The sequence below is a fragment of the Corylus avellana genome, chromosome 4 (genome assembly GCF_965113065.1).
Source record: "Corylus avellana chromosome 4, dhCorAvel1.hap1.2, whole genome shotgun sequence".
Taxonomy (NCBI): Eukaryota; Viridiplantae; Streptophyta; class Magnoliopsida; order Fagales; family Betulaceae; genus Corylus; species Corylus avellana.
In genome coordinates, this window is record NC_142493.1 from 24,051,814 (window position 1) to 24,065,728 (window position 13,915).

The window sequence follows — 13,915 nt, forward strand, 5'->3', positions numbered from 1 at the left end:
AAAACTTTAATTTACTCATTTTATTAAGTAAACTTTGTTCGAGTAATGGAGCGAAGCGCCAACTTACTCGTACCGGACACTCCAAACCCAAAAGCCTAACCGCGGAGTGCCACTTAAGCACCAATGAAGACAAACTCTCTTTTTAGCCACACCTGTCACGATGCAACTAGAAATTCTCTTATCCTACAGAGACTAACCGTTACTTGAACATTATCTTACCGTTGCGAAAACAAGGCGCGCATTTAATCACGAAAAAGAAAAGAAAAGAACAGATAACGACAGAAAATGGCGGTCTGTTCTTCACTCTCAGTTCTCTCTGCCAATTCAGCCCCAAGTCTCATTTCCGATCCCTTAGAAACTAGGATTAGGTTTTTGAACCTCACCAAAACACTAGCACCTATGCCCTCCAAATTGTGCGGAAACCAGTGGAAGAATCGCAGGCTCACGAAGTTAAACCGTGCTGGACTTACTGAGATCGAGCCCGATCTCAACGAAGACCCAGTTGACCGTTGGGCCACCAACAGTGTTTCATCTGTACGGTCTCTCTCTTTGAGCCGCTTACTATGTTAATATCTGTGTGTGTGTGTGTGTGTGTGTGTGACTTTTGTGGTGCACTTTGGTGTTTCAGGACGATTTCAAGTACGGGGAGTATGATGGGCACCACACGTACCACGAAGGCGAAGAAAAAGGTATTTTGTTCGCTTTTATTTGTTTATAGGGGCTTGGAATTTGAATGTTGAAGTGGTAGTGGTGATAGGGTTTTTTGGGTCATGAAATTTTGGCGTTAGACAAAATTTTGAGGATTTATTTTCATGTTGGTATGGAAGTAAAGCTCCAATTTTTCCCTACTATTACGTTTCTTGGGTTATAGGAAATTGCATGACGATGTAGGGTGTTTGTTAAGGTTAAGAAGCCTACTGTAGATGGTAAATATTAGGGGGTCCGGTTTTGGTCTAGAGAAAAACTAAATTGCAAGAAAAGAAAAAAAAAGTTCTCAATGGTTTGAATGACTAGTAATTGTAGGCTCTCTCTTTTACGCGCATCTGCTAAAAAACATTAACTTACTTTCTTTTTTTGCTGCTCCTATCTGCATTACTATATGCACCAATTAACTAATACTTAATTAATGCATTTTCACAAATATTATGAATGTGGGAAGTTTTTTTTTTTTTTCTTGATCATTTTTTGTTTCAGTGAATTGTTAGGGTTTTGCAATTAGAACATTGGTTTACTGTCTTTCAGTGTTGCTGAAGCTCAGGTCACATTACTTGTTTTCAGAGTGAGTTTAATTTAATTTTACATGTAATTGGGGGAGTGGGGTAGCAGGCAAAGACAGTGTTCAAGCTCGTTAGAGACTTGAACCTAGAAACAACCAACGGACTTTCATCTTGGTTCCAAATAAAACTACTTCATGTAAGTGTTGCCAAACCATCAATTCATTAAAGTCACTCTAAGCTAGAAGGCCCTTTTTAAAGAGAAGTTGTGACCTCTTTGTTAGTGAGACTAGCTCACAATTTCTCTTTTTGAAGATTAAAATCCTTGTTTTCTGATCGTTCTGAGCAGGGGTGGTAGCCCCCTGCCCTAAATGCTCCAACTGGTCACAGAATCTTTTTGTTTTGTTTTGTTTTTTTTTTTTGTTTTTAATTAAAAAAAAAAACTATACAAATTCTTTTAAAATGGACTTTTTAACCACCTAAAAGTGGTTTTTTAGTTTTTTTCCCCCACACCTAAAATTCTAGTTATGCCCCTGGTTTTGAAGCTATTTATGCTGATTAGCTTTTACCGGAATCTTCACTCAGGAACTTTTTGGGGACTACTAGCAGAAGAGATTGCAGCTGCAGAACCTCCTACGGGATTTCAGGGTATAAATAAGTACCACTGACCTTTGACAATTTACTAACTAAAATTAAAAATACTAAGATCCTCTGGGTTGATTTTCTTGGCAGGGTTTATTTCATGGCTCTTCCTCCCAGCGATTGCTGCTGGGATGTTCTTCCATGTCCCGGTAGTAAAAAGGCCCATATTTAACATATATAAAATATCAGATCATTAAAGTCAATTTACTGTAAGACCAAAATGGTCTTAGTTAGTGATGATTGCGAAGTCATTCTCTCATTGCTTGTCTTTCAGATGGTGTACTTGTTCATAGGAGCAGGCTTGTTTACGACAATATTTACCATAATTGAGCTGGATAAGCCAGATCAACCTCACAACTTCGAACCTCAAATATACAATATGGAGAGGGGAGCTCGTGACAAGTTGATAGCTGACTACAATACCATGAGCATATGGGACTTCAATGAGAAATATGGGGACCTCTGGGATTTCACTGTGGTAAAGAATGACATAACAAAGAGATAGTTTTCTCCTTAGCATATGATGTCATGAGAATATCCAATATGAGTAAGAAAGGTATTTTCCCCAAGTTTTTTCAGTGACTTTTCTTATACTTTGTATAAATTTCACTTTCTTATGTTTATCCAGCAAATGAATCCATCTCAAGTAATCGTTATTCTAGAAGCAAACATTAACATTTAAATGATGTATGATTGCTGCGAATCTAGCCATTCTAGCCTTGATTTGTTTAATTTTCTAGAAATTATGATGAAAGAAAAGAATAGATTGTAAATTCTTTCCTTAGTTGGTACTAGGCTTTGTTGAGTCAAGCTGGTGAAATCTTCTAGAAATTTCAAACAATGAAATATTCAAGTAATGCTGTACTTTTTGGTGAATTTTGCAATTGCATGGCTAATAATCATGTCATATTGCCTCCCTGAATTTGTTGAGAGGACAAACTATAACTATATTGGATGTCTTTTTGAACTGTGAATTGCTCAAGATATCATGGTAACTAATGCAGTATCAGGATCATATGCATCTTCAAATTGGATGCTTTCTAAGTTTAAGAGGATTATGAGTGTTTTTTTTTTTCCTGTTTATAAAATTTTTTATGCTAAACTGCATCTTGCAGTTTGATGAGATTATACATGATTAAAGGTTTTATTTACAATGTGAAACTGTTGGAAGAGCCTGGCTTCCCCAACCCCTCCCAACAAAAAAGGAAAAATAAAAAAGACACAGTTTGGAAACAATCAATTTGAGCTCTTTGTCTTCATAAGCATGTATATGAGGCTTTGAGTACTTGATAAACACTCGTGTCTTTAAAACCAGCTAGCATTTTAAAATTCTTCTTTGAGTTGTTTGCTTGAATCATTCAACACATAATTGTTCGTCAAACTTTCCCCACTTGGTTTTCTTATGTATACTTACTATACATCAGAGCATCTTGTGGCATTGGATTGCTGCCTAGGAGGTTGATAGTTCATTAGTCTCAAGGAGTCCTAGTTTTATAGCAATCACAAGTCCTTAGGGACTATCATAGTCTTCTCCTCCACCCCAAAGAAAAAAGATGCAGATGTGTCTTTTGGTCTTCATATCTCTCTTGTCCAGATTTGCACTTCTTTCGTACATCATTGTCTCTTGTTGTCACTATATTCTTGTAGTTAGTTATAAATGCCTGAAGTGTGTTGGAGGGCATTTACAATGGGTCCAAAACCTTGTCCTGCTACCACCAACCTGTGAGCTCACAATTAGCATCCCTTCCACAATCTGACCATCACATGGGCTGATCTTGGTTTTCCTCAAGGCAGTGAATGTCTACTACCAAAAAAGGTTCACATTTATTTTAGGGTAGCATAGTCAGCCTGCTCCTCAAAGACTTCTTGAGTGAGTTGTAATTGCCTCTATTAGATGTGACTGCTCGCTCCAATGGGACACCTACTAGCATTAACATGGTAATGCATTAGGTCGTGACACTTAGCTTGTGTAAACTGGCACATTTTTTCCCTAATTAAGGTAGGTTGTTAAAATACAGTATAAATATGGTTTCTTATTCTAATGTTTTTGGGCTAAAGCAATCAATATGGTTGAAACTGCCCTTTTCTGCTTTAATTCTGTCTCTTTATTTTCTTACTATCTGTTTCTGAAATTATGACTATTAGATATGTATTTTTGTGTGTAAATCATGTTTTGACAATCTTGGTATGATGGCATGGCTTGAAAGTGGTGTATGCATGATGGTGGTGGAATGGCTATCACAGAGGTGCACTCGGCAGCACTGGTATACTTGGAACTTTTATAGTTACCATTTACAGTTCATTATGCACCATGGACTGTTACCAGTCAGTTGAATAGCTTTATGAGGAGGGCAAGATTGTTAGATGCTCTGGCTTGATGATTCTCTCCTTACATACTAATATATACCATGTATACTGAATTCTGCTATTTGTCATATTTCAACAATATCTCTTATCGATTTTCATTGTAATTTTCATGGTCTGTGCTGTTTGTTTATTCAAGAGCTTCAGCAGATTATGTGTAGTGTAGGGCCTCTTTGAGTAACAGCATGGTGAAAGAGCAACATTTGTTCTCATGATTGATACTATGGTTGGTTTTACAAAAGATGTTTTTGCCCTGTTTCTGAAGATTTACTTTCATTCCTGGTTTAGAGATTATGGAGTTTGTGTGTCATGATTAAAAAAGGTGCGATATGATTAAAGCCTATTATCTAATTCTGTCACTTTGGAGAAGACAAAGTAAAGGAGAAAGTCAGGAACCACGACCAGTGGAGATATGTTAAAGAATTTGCTGGTGCCAAAAGTCATGGTAGTCGGATAACTAATCTGATTAGAAAATTCACCTTCTCTCATGTCATCAAATGTGAAATTACCTTCCAATCACTACTTGGATTCTAGAAGCTGGACTTTATATATTGCATGAGTGAATTGTTCGGTAACCAAAGCTTCGTTCTTTAGAATTTCATGGCGATGTCGACTTTCAGAGTTGCTTGTCTTACGTGGAGACTAAATGAAATTCCTGGTCACGGTTGTCTTGTAGGGGATTTAGCTTTGGAAAATGTTTATCAGACAACCGTATGGGATGTGGAGTAGAAAATTAGAAATGGACGTGCCATCCGGTGCATTTGTTCAACCTAATGGACAAGCGACTATAGACCGGGTAGCAATTCGTGTTTACGTATCCAAAAGTATTGAGTATAAAACTATACAAGTTAATTCTAACTTAACGTCAGGTTCAAGTTATGAGTATAAGACCATATAGGTCAACTATAATTTGATCTATTTAATTAAATGAGTTAGACCTTTTATCTTTAACCCGTTAATTTTATGTAAAATTTGTATCGGGTTGGTTGTGATAACAACAAAGAACACCATGAGTCCAAGTCCCATTAGTTTCTACTTTCAACTTTTAATATCAAAGGTCATGGAATCTTATGGTACAAAACTCAAGCAGGCACAAGATTACAACCATTCGTATGATTGGTTCAAAATTTCTAGTCCCGGGATTACCTTGACTGCCACATGCTGCTAGTCTAGATATTAAATTTCTTCAAATTTCATTGCCCTTTGCCCACATACAGGTCTAGTTTTCCCTTGCTGCCGTAAGCTTAAGGTAATGTAAAGTAAACCAATTTCCGTGCCATTTGGGTTGCTTGCTAAATTAAGGGCCAACATTTAATGGGATGTTCAAAAGTTTACAGACTTGGATGAATTACTGACGTCAAAAGGTGACTGGCATGGCCTATTATTTCTTGCTTTTGTGCCCTCATTGAAAAGTCCAATTAGGATAATATATTCATTATAAAATATAATCTGTAAATATCTTATTGGTGGCTACATTTATAATTCAACCACTTTGACCAGAAGCAGTAGGACCAATGTGAAACTGATGGGAGATGAAGGTGAAAAAGCAGGACTGTCTTGACTGGGAACTTCATAAACAGAGTTTCTCTTCTATATTATGGATCTTGCAGAATTTCACTACCTAACATTTCAGGGGTTGGAAGGAAGAAACCATAATGAAAACTAAAACCCTTTACAGTTCTTCTCTCCTGCTCTTCTTCTTCTTCTTCTACCATCACCTTCTCCAAACATCACATGCCCAGCCAGCACCCAATACAACAGGCATCACCTGCACAAACCAGACAGCCAATCCATGCCAAACCTACGCCTTCTACCAAGCCACAGCTCCCGACTTCCTTGACCTGGCCTCCATAGGTGACCTCTTTTCTGTCAGCCGCCTAATGATATCAAAACCAAGCAACATATCCGCCCCCAACTCCACTCTCGTTGCTAGCCAGCCCCTCTTTGTTCCTCTTACATGCTCCTGCAACTCTGCCAATGTTAGTAACATTTCCACAACCATCTCCTATGCCAATCTCTCGTATACAATCAACTCAGGCGACACTTTCTACCTTGTCTCCACCAATAAATTTCGGAATCTTACAACCTACCAGTCTGTTGAGGTCGTCAACCCCTCTCTCGTCCCTACCAACCTTGCTGTTGGTGCTAATGTCATCTTTCCCATCTTTTGCAAGTGTCCAAACAGGACCCAGTTGCAAAATCAAGTCAATTACCTGGTGTCCTATGTGTTCCAGCCTTCTGATAACTTATCAATAATTGCTTCAACGTTTGGAGTACAGCAACAGTCTATAGTTGATGTTAATGGAGATAATTTCCAGCCTTTCAATACCATATTCATTCCGGTCAATCGGCTTCCAGTACTGTCACAGCCTGCTGTGGCTCCTCCTCCTCCTCCTCCTCCTGCTGCTGCTGCTGAAGAGACTGATAATCGGGAAGGGGTTGTTACAGGATTGGCGATTGGGTTGGGAATTACTGGATTTTTTCTACTTTTGCTTGGTGGGTTGTGGGTTTATAGAGAGGCTGTGTTGAAGAACAGGAAGGGCCTGGAGGAAGATAGGGAGAAGCAGAGGCAGCTGTTGGGTATGGAAGGGAAGGGGTTGAAGAAAATGGAGTCGAATTTGATGGCAGATGTCTCAGATTGCTTGGACAAGTACAGGGTGTTTAAGATTGAAGATTTGAAAGAAGCCACTGATGGGTTCAGTGAGAGTTCTTTGATTCAGGGATCTGTGTACAAAGGTTGCATTGATGGGGAGTTTTATGCCATCAAGAAGATGAAGTGGAATGCCTATGAGGAGCTCAAGATCTTACAGAAGGTAAAAGTCCTCTTTTCACATAATATTGTAGAGTCTTTACTGTTAATTAGGTTACCAATGAAATAAGGTAGATTAGATTAATAAAGGCAGAGGAATTATGTGATTAAATAACAAAGTCTCACTAAGGTTACTTTCTAATGTTTACCATTCACATTGGGCTAGCCAAAAGTGGCTTCTATTTTGGCTAGTCTGTAGTAAATATAGCCCAAAAAAATCCTCCCCATCCGGCTAGCCTCTTTGGGTAAAGAATTGGTTAGTTACTACAGTGTTGAGTATAGTTCAACAATGAATAAAAAAATCGATATGATTGTCTCTTCTCTTTGGGAATAGTAAAAATAGATAAAGAAAGAATATTTTAAATGAAATAATGAAAGTCAATAGTTAAAACCTGAGTCAAATTAAGTGCTTTAAAAAAGCGGATAGCTAAACATTTGCTGCGCTGACTCGCTGGGTGTGAATGCTCTGCGGTTTCACGAATAAGGTTAATCACTATTAAATTACACAATCAAATGCACTGCCTTTGTATGGTAAAAGAGACAGAACTAAAGCTTCTGTCACAATGCAATGGTAAAATGGCGTTTTAAGCCACTCATCAATTCAAACCACTGATTTTTGCAAAATTTCAGCCGAGGTTCAAAAATCCCATTTTAGCATCCCATTCATCTGTATATATATTGGTTTTAACTTTTGAAAATGTTTCCAAATATATATATGAGAATACATTTAAATTTGTAGAACCAGGCACTTTCCCATTAAATGAATCAGCTGTGATATACTACAATAGAACTTTAATTTAATTATGTTTGGATTTGAAGCTTTCCAACAGATTAGGCTCCATGACATGAGTCGAGGAGCATAATAATATCCTAATTCTTTATTACCAAAGGAATCATAAAATAATGGTTAGGTGATGTGATCTGTCTATAAAAAATGCTAGGGTTTTAGGAAGTATTATGTTAGAGCTATGTCACCATGATGCACTTGTTTGGGTTGAAGGTTGTTCAAAGCAAAGGAATAAACCTTTAGATGCCCATAGAAATGACATTATTCTTTCATGTACCATAGTGCTTGATGCATAATACATTCATCTAGAAATACTCATGAAGATTTTATAATATGATGAAGGGAAATCTACAAATTGAACCATCACCAAAAATGAATTAAGAAATTTAAATTATTGTCACTTGTGTCGGAAGATAGTCAGTTCAATAGAAAAGATTATTCCACCAACTCCCAACTGTCCTTCCCCCCCCCCCCACCCCCCCCAATCTGTATTAATTTAGCCATTATTAATGTTATTGCATTGGTTGGGCCACAAAGCTGACTTGATTCTTTAGCTGGGAATCTTTTCAACCTTTGTCTTATTTTTTAACTTGATCTTAATTACATAATAGTTTATGTGAGCTTTCTTTTTTGTTTGTTTTTGCTCCTCAAAAAAGAAAGAAGAAGAAGATAAGCTGTTTCTTTCCTTTGTTTTTTTCTATGATTTGGAAATTTAAGCGAACAACCGGACAAACAAGAGACAGACGGAAGAAAAGACCCAGGCCTGATTTCTAAAGAGGCCAAGGAGCCCAAAATGCCTTGCCTAGGAATAACACTAAGCTTGGCCATTATAACCAAGCAAGGCAGAAAGCCATCTATGCTCTTAGGAGATATATGGGCTTTGTGCGCAGAACTGTATAAAATTGGCTAGATAATGACAATTTTTATTTATCTTTTTTTGTTTAATTATCTGTCTCACCGATTTACATGACATATATTAAGTGGCTTTATTTTATTTTATTTCTCTAATAATAGTTGATTCAAGGGTTGATGAACATTGACACATCAACTCAGTGGCATTAGAGAAAGTCTAAATAGCAAACTCTCATCTTATCACCATCCCAATATGCTTATGTAGCATTGTGAATCCACCGTTAGATTTTCTCTCTCTTTTAATTAAGATTGGTTTAAAGATGGATTGACAATATCATGTCAACATAGTGGGATGAGAATATGTTATATAGCATTCATCATTGCATTACTCTTGTTTTTTGAAGTGTTTGATATTGTAAATCTCTCAAAGCACGCAATATCAGCCTATGTGACATGGGTATAAAGAGTAACATTATTAGACGGTATTTATTTTCTCTATTTTTGTTCCCTATAAAATAGCTTTTTCAATGAAAAAACCATGATTTTGTCTTGTGCAGGTAAACCATGGGAATTTGGTGAAGCTAGAGGGCTTCTGCATAGACCCAGAGGATGGGACTTGCTATCTAATCTATGAGTATGTTGAAAACGGATCTCTTCAATTATGGCTGCATGGAAACAAGGATGAAAAATTGAACTGGAAAACAAGGTTACGAATAGCTATTGATGTTGCAAATGGTCTCCAATACATACATGAGCACACCAGGCCAAGGGTTGTGCATAAAGACATCAAAAGTAGCAACATTCTCTTAGACACAAACATGAGAGCCAAAATTGCCAACTTTGGGCTGGCAAAATCCGGATGCAATGCCATAACCATGCACATCGTTGGAACTCAAGGCTATATTGCACCCGAGTATTTAGTTGATGGGGTGGTGTCAACAAAAATGGATGTTTTTTCTTTTGGGGTGGTTTTGCTGGAACTTATTTCTGGGAAGGAGGCCCTTGATGAGGAGGGGAATGTTTTGTGGGCAAAGACTAGTGGAATTTTGGAGGGCAATGAAGAGAGGAAGGCAAATGGGGTGAAGAAATGGATGGATGATGTTCTGAAGGCAGAGTCATGCTCCATGGATGGGGTGGTAAATGTCATGACCATTGCCATTGCTTGCTTGCATAGAGATCCATCAAAGCGGCCAAGTATGGTGGATGTTACTTATGGGCTGTGTAAGAGTGATGATTTGAACTTTGACATCTCAGATGATGGGATGTCATCTCCACTGATATTGGCAAGATAATTCAAACAATGGTACTTATAGTCAACGACCTGTTTGAGTATGCAAGTTGATGGAATTTGTGTAAGAATAATGTGAACATTAGACTAGATATATAGCACTATTAGTTGTATGTATGAGATTTTGAAATGCATTATTATTTTACCTTTTTACCAAGAAAAAAAAGTAGTGACTGAGTCAAGTTTGTGTTTGATTGTTGGTGGTGGCACAAGAAAAAGATAGAAACCAACAAATGGAGTGAATTCCTTGTGCTCACTATCCCATATGGAGAAAACTAGTAATTTTTATTATTACTTCATGTCAAGTAAGTCCAAAACCATTCTAAATCCTAATAAATTTGCCTTTTTTTTCAAATAGAAGAATTAGTGTTCGATTTATAAACCCATTTTTGAATGTCCTTCTTACCAAATCATGAAACAAAGTGGGGAAGAAAAAGACACAGAAGTGTTGCTGCTCTAGTGCTTTAGGTGTTATGAGTGTAAGAATATCTTGGTCTTCTCACCATAATTGCCTTTTTTTCTTCTTCTTTTTTTTGTCGTGTCTTGATTGTCTGCGATTGATATCATGATACTTGCCTTATTTGCATTGTGATTATTTGTCAATGAAACCTACTTAGTTATGAACCTATCATTAAATCTTTTGTTTGTTGGACAACTTTGTGAGCTTTATTGAGAATTATATTTCTCTAATCGAAGTTGTGATGTGCAAGACCCATAGATAGGTCAGCTCTTTGGGATTGATAGTCATACCGGGTGTCTATTTAAGCTCTACTCATTCCATCTTTCTTCCAAAGTGTTTGTTGCTACTCAAACTCGTAGTTTTTCTCCCTCAATTTATTGCACTCTCATGTAGGTCATCCTTCAATCTTTTAAGTTTGTTCTCTAGCTTCTTTTCCTAATGGTTATATTTATTTTAAAAAAAATCTAACAAAGTAACAGTCATATTTTTCAAAATTTATCTTTCTTCCTAGCGGTCATATTTTTCCTAACTGTTAGTAAAGATTTTAAAATTTACTAAAAAAGCTCACATGTACACTGGTTCCATTCTGATCCTAGTAAGTTTTTTCTTTCGTTGCAGTAATGTTAAAAATTATATTTTTATTTTTTATGATTGAATTTCAATGTTTTTTTTTTAATATTTTTTGTGAGTGAACAATATTCTTCTGATTTAGGTGAATATTGTTCATGCTATTCAAATTTTTACCAAATTGAGAAGACGGGTGTAGAGTCGAAAAGAGACATTTTAACATTTTAGCTCACCAAACTAGAGATTTTAATAAAGAGAGATACCCATCTATTTATTTTGCAAATACAATAACAAATTTGCAAATTCATTGTCCGAAAACATAGCGGAATAATTTTTATCATTTTTCTCTACCAAAATAGAGAGCGCAAAATGTGAATAGTTAAAGATTTATTTAATAGCTAGTGATCTGGTCACCCTCTTTATTCTTTATTAGGTGTGTGGCCTAAAAAAAAAAAAGGGTGACAAAAATTGCAGAGTGGAGCAATATTGTCCATGGTATTTTGTGAACAAAATGTGGAGCACCTTATTTAGCTTCAATAGGACACTTTTGGAGCGTGGTCGTGGGGTGGCTTTCATAATCCCTTAAATGGGGTCCCACCCTCTACACTTGACTAGTGGTGGAAGAAAATTTGTTCCCTCATTGAATCATTGAAGGGTGTCAAAGTCGATCGTTCTATGTTCTTCTTGATTCTTCTTCTAGGTGGGGCTTTGTATAATTGTTTGTATTATGATGTTTAATAACAAGAACAACACTCCGACGGCGACCATTGAATATTTTTTTTCTTCTTGTTTTTTCACTCCTTTGCTATGGTACTTTCTCACTTGAGCAAATAAGAAATTAACAAAAAAAAAAAAATTTGATAAATTATAAATAATAATGAATTACCCAGCAAAATAAGTTTCGCCCATCAATGGACTAATCAACAAGTCATTGTCGTGATACATCAAATCCAACCCAGCTGTCACGAATGACTGTTAGTATTCATCAAATTGAGAATAATGTTGTATATTAAATCACAATTAATTAATGTTGTATATAAGAGGTCTATATATACAAGCTAGTAATACCGACACAACATATCTCTAACCCATGTAGCAGTAGGACAATACTACATATAATATTCTAACACATCATTAATTTAGAGTTTTCCTCCATAAAATTGTCTTGTGTCTTCTAAATATGTGAAAATCACATATGTTTTTAATAGTTTTATAAAAAAAAATCTATGTTTTTTTAATAACATTTAAAATATAGAGGTAACTTCATTGAAGACCCTAAACTTTTACTCGATTTGATAAACTCCCATTTAAACTTCAAAATCTCTCAATTTAGTCCTCTGAACTTTCAATTGCAATCAATTTGGACCCTTCTATCAATTTCAATAGTTAAAATCCTTAAAAAAGTGCAAAATTACCCTTCAATTTTCTTTTTATTAAAAAAGAAAAAAATTGAAAAAAAAAGGGTCACAAGGTGGCCCAACTGTTGGTCACCTTGTGATTTTTATTTTTTATAATATATATTTTTTAATTTTTAATTTGAAATTAAGGGTAAATTTGAAATTTTATAAAAAAGTTAGGAGTATAAATGTCATTGTTTAACTAAAATCTAACAGAGGGGTCCAAATTAATTGCAATTGAAAGTTTAAAGGACTAAATTGAGAGATTTTAAAGTTTATGGGAGGCTTGTCAAATCGAGTGAAAGTTCATCGATCTTCGGTGAAGTTACCCATATATATATATATATATATATATATATATATATATATATATATGGTTTTCAAATATATTTTTTTAAAAAAAAAATACACTTTTCACATGCTTAAATAATACATAATAATTTTATAATTTAGATTGGAGAAAATTCTATCTAATCTCGGTCTGCTTTTTTATCATAAAAAAAGGAAATAAATAAATAAATATTGTTCATCTTTGTTTAATTAATGTTTAAACTTTAAAGTAGTCCATCTTTTCTTGGACAATTTGCAGCATTGTTGGGTGCAAGAAAATTGCGAGGAAAGGTGGCTGGTAAAGCGAAGCACGTGCTCGACGACCGGCATCAATGAAAGCCACGTGAAGTCTTTTTAAAATATAAAATTTTCTCTGCTAGTATGCACCAAGCCAATCAAAACTTAAGAGCAGAATAAAAGATGGGCCAAATTGTGGTTGTCACCTAATGTGAATAATTGGGCATTAAGATAGGAAGAGTAGGAAGAGGAGTTGGTTGTTTTATGTGACACTAAGATATTTCTATTTTTTTATTGCACCGATTTTAAATTGAATCAATATGTGTCTATCATTCGGTTTAGTTTTTTCACATGTTTTTTTAATGTGCTTATATTTTTATATTTTATATTTTTTTTTCTAATCAAATGCAAAAAAAAAAAAAAACAAGGTTACTACGGAGAATTATTCTCACTCTTGATTCAAATGGAAAAGAGAACAGAAAATGACAGAATATACTTATATGTCTGATTATGTGTAAGGAAAGTCATGTTTTTCAATCAATGAATTCAAAATAGTCATAGTTTTAGTGGTCTAATAGGATATACTATATGATCCACTGTAATTTTTGTAGTTATAATGTCGTCAAACTTTGCAATATAATTGCCAAATTATAGAAAGTTTGTTAGGTTTTTAGTGTTGACAAATTTAGTGTATATATATATATTGAAGAAGAAAAGTTGGCAATCACAACCTCTATTGAAGCTTGTTTGATCAATATAGTGTTTCAAGTTCTAATGAGAAAACCATAATGTCTTTGATCGAACTTCATTCAAATGCAACCAAATCTAAATGTTTAACAAGTTTCATAGGAAGCCTTGATTGCAATCATTATCAAAGCTCGTTCGATCAATGTTGAACCATGGTGTTTCACATAATGCCTCGAGTTCAGTCTTGATTGAACTATGTTCAATCGAGATGATCATTAAGC

General features: G+C 35.4%; 2 protein-coding genes across 3 annotated transcripts; both read left to right on the forward strand.

Moving 5' to 3' along the window:
• The first annotated feature begins 220 nt into the window (after positions 1-220).
• Positions 221-4,444, forward strand: PNSB5 (NAD(P)H dehydrogenase 18). 2 transcript variants are annotated; one of them, XR_009439963.2, is made up of 6 exons: positions 221-534; positions 629-689; positions 1,800-1,862; positions 1,947-2,005; positions 2,131-2,412; positions 4,064-4,444. XR_009439963.2 is itself a non-coding variant. In XM_059592531.2 (5 exons), exons 1-5 carry the CDS (start codon positions 286-288, stop codon positions 2,359-2,361), a joined length of 663 nt encoding a protein of 220 aa, XP_059448514.2. In that variant the 5' UTR covers positions 221-285; the 3' UTR covers positions 2,362-4,444. The 2 variants fall into 2 exon arrangements, 1 of the variants encoding a protein (XP_059448514.2); XM_059592531.2 differs by having other exon boundaries at positions 2,131-4,444.
• A 1,235-nt stretch (positions 4,445-5,679) lies between these two features.
• Positions 5,680-10,147, forward strand: LOC132178716 (serine/threonine receptor-like kinase NFP). Its single transcript, XM_059591234.2, has 2 exons — positions 5,680-7,033; positions 9,226-10,147. The coding sequence occupies exons 1-2, from the start codon at positions 5,876-5,878 to the stop codon at positions 9,958-9,960; spliced, it is 1,893 nt and encodes a 630-aa protein (XP_059447217.2). The 5' UTR covers positions 5,680-5,875; the 3' UTR covers positions 9,961-10,147.
• The last annotated feature ends 3,768 nt before the right edge of the window (positions 10,148-13,915 follow it).

Coding starts and splice junctions, on each gene's coding strand:
- PNSB5 (XM_059592531.2), top strand. CDS start 286: ATGGCGGTCTGTTCTTCACTCTCAGTTCTCTCTGCCAATTCAGCCCCA. Junction 535..628: donor CCACCAACAGTGTTTCATCT/GTACGGTCTCTC, acceptor TTGGTGTTTCAG/GACGATTTCAAGTACGGGGA. Junction 1,863..1,946: donor ACCTCCTACGGGATTTCAGG/GTATAAATAAGT, acceptor TTTTCTTGGCAG/GGTTTATTTCATGGCTCTTC.
- LOC132178716 (XM_059591234.2), top strand. CDS start 5,876: ATGAAAACTAAAACCCTTTACAGTTCTTCTCTCCTGCTCTTCTTCTTC. Junction 7,034..9,225: donor AGCTCAAGATCTTACAGAAG/GTAAAAGTCCTC, acceptor TGTCTTGTGCAG/GTAAACCATGGGAATTTGGT.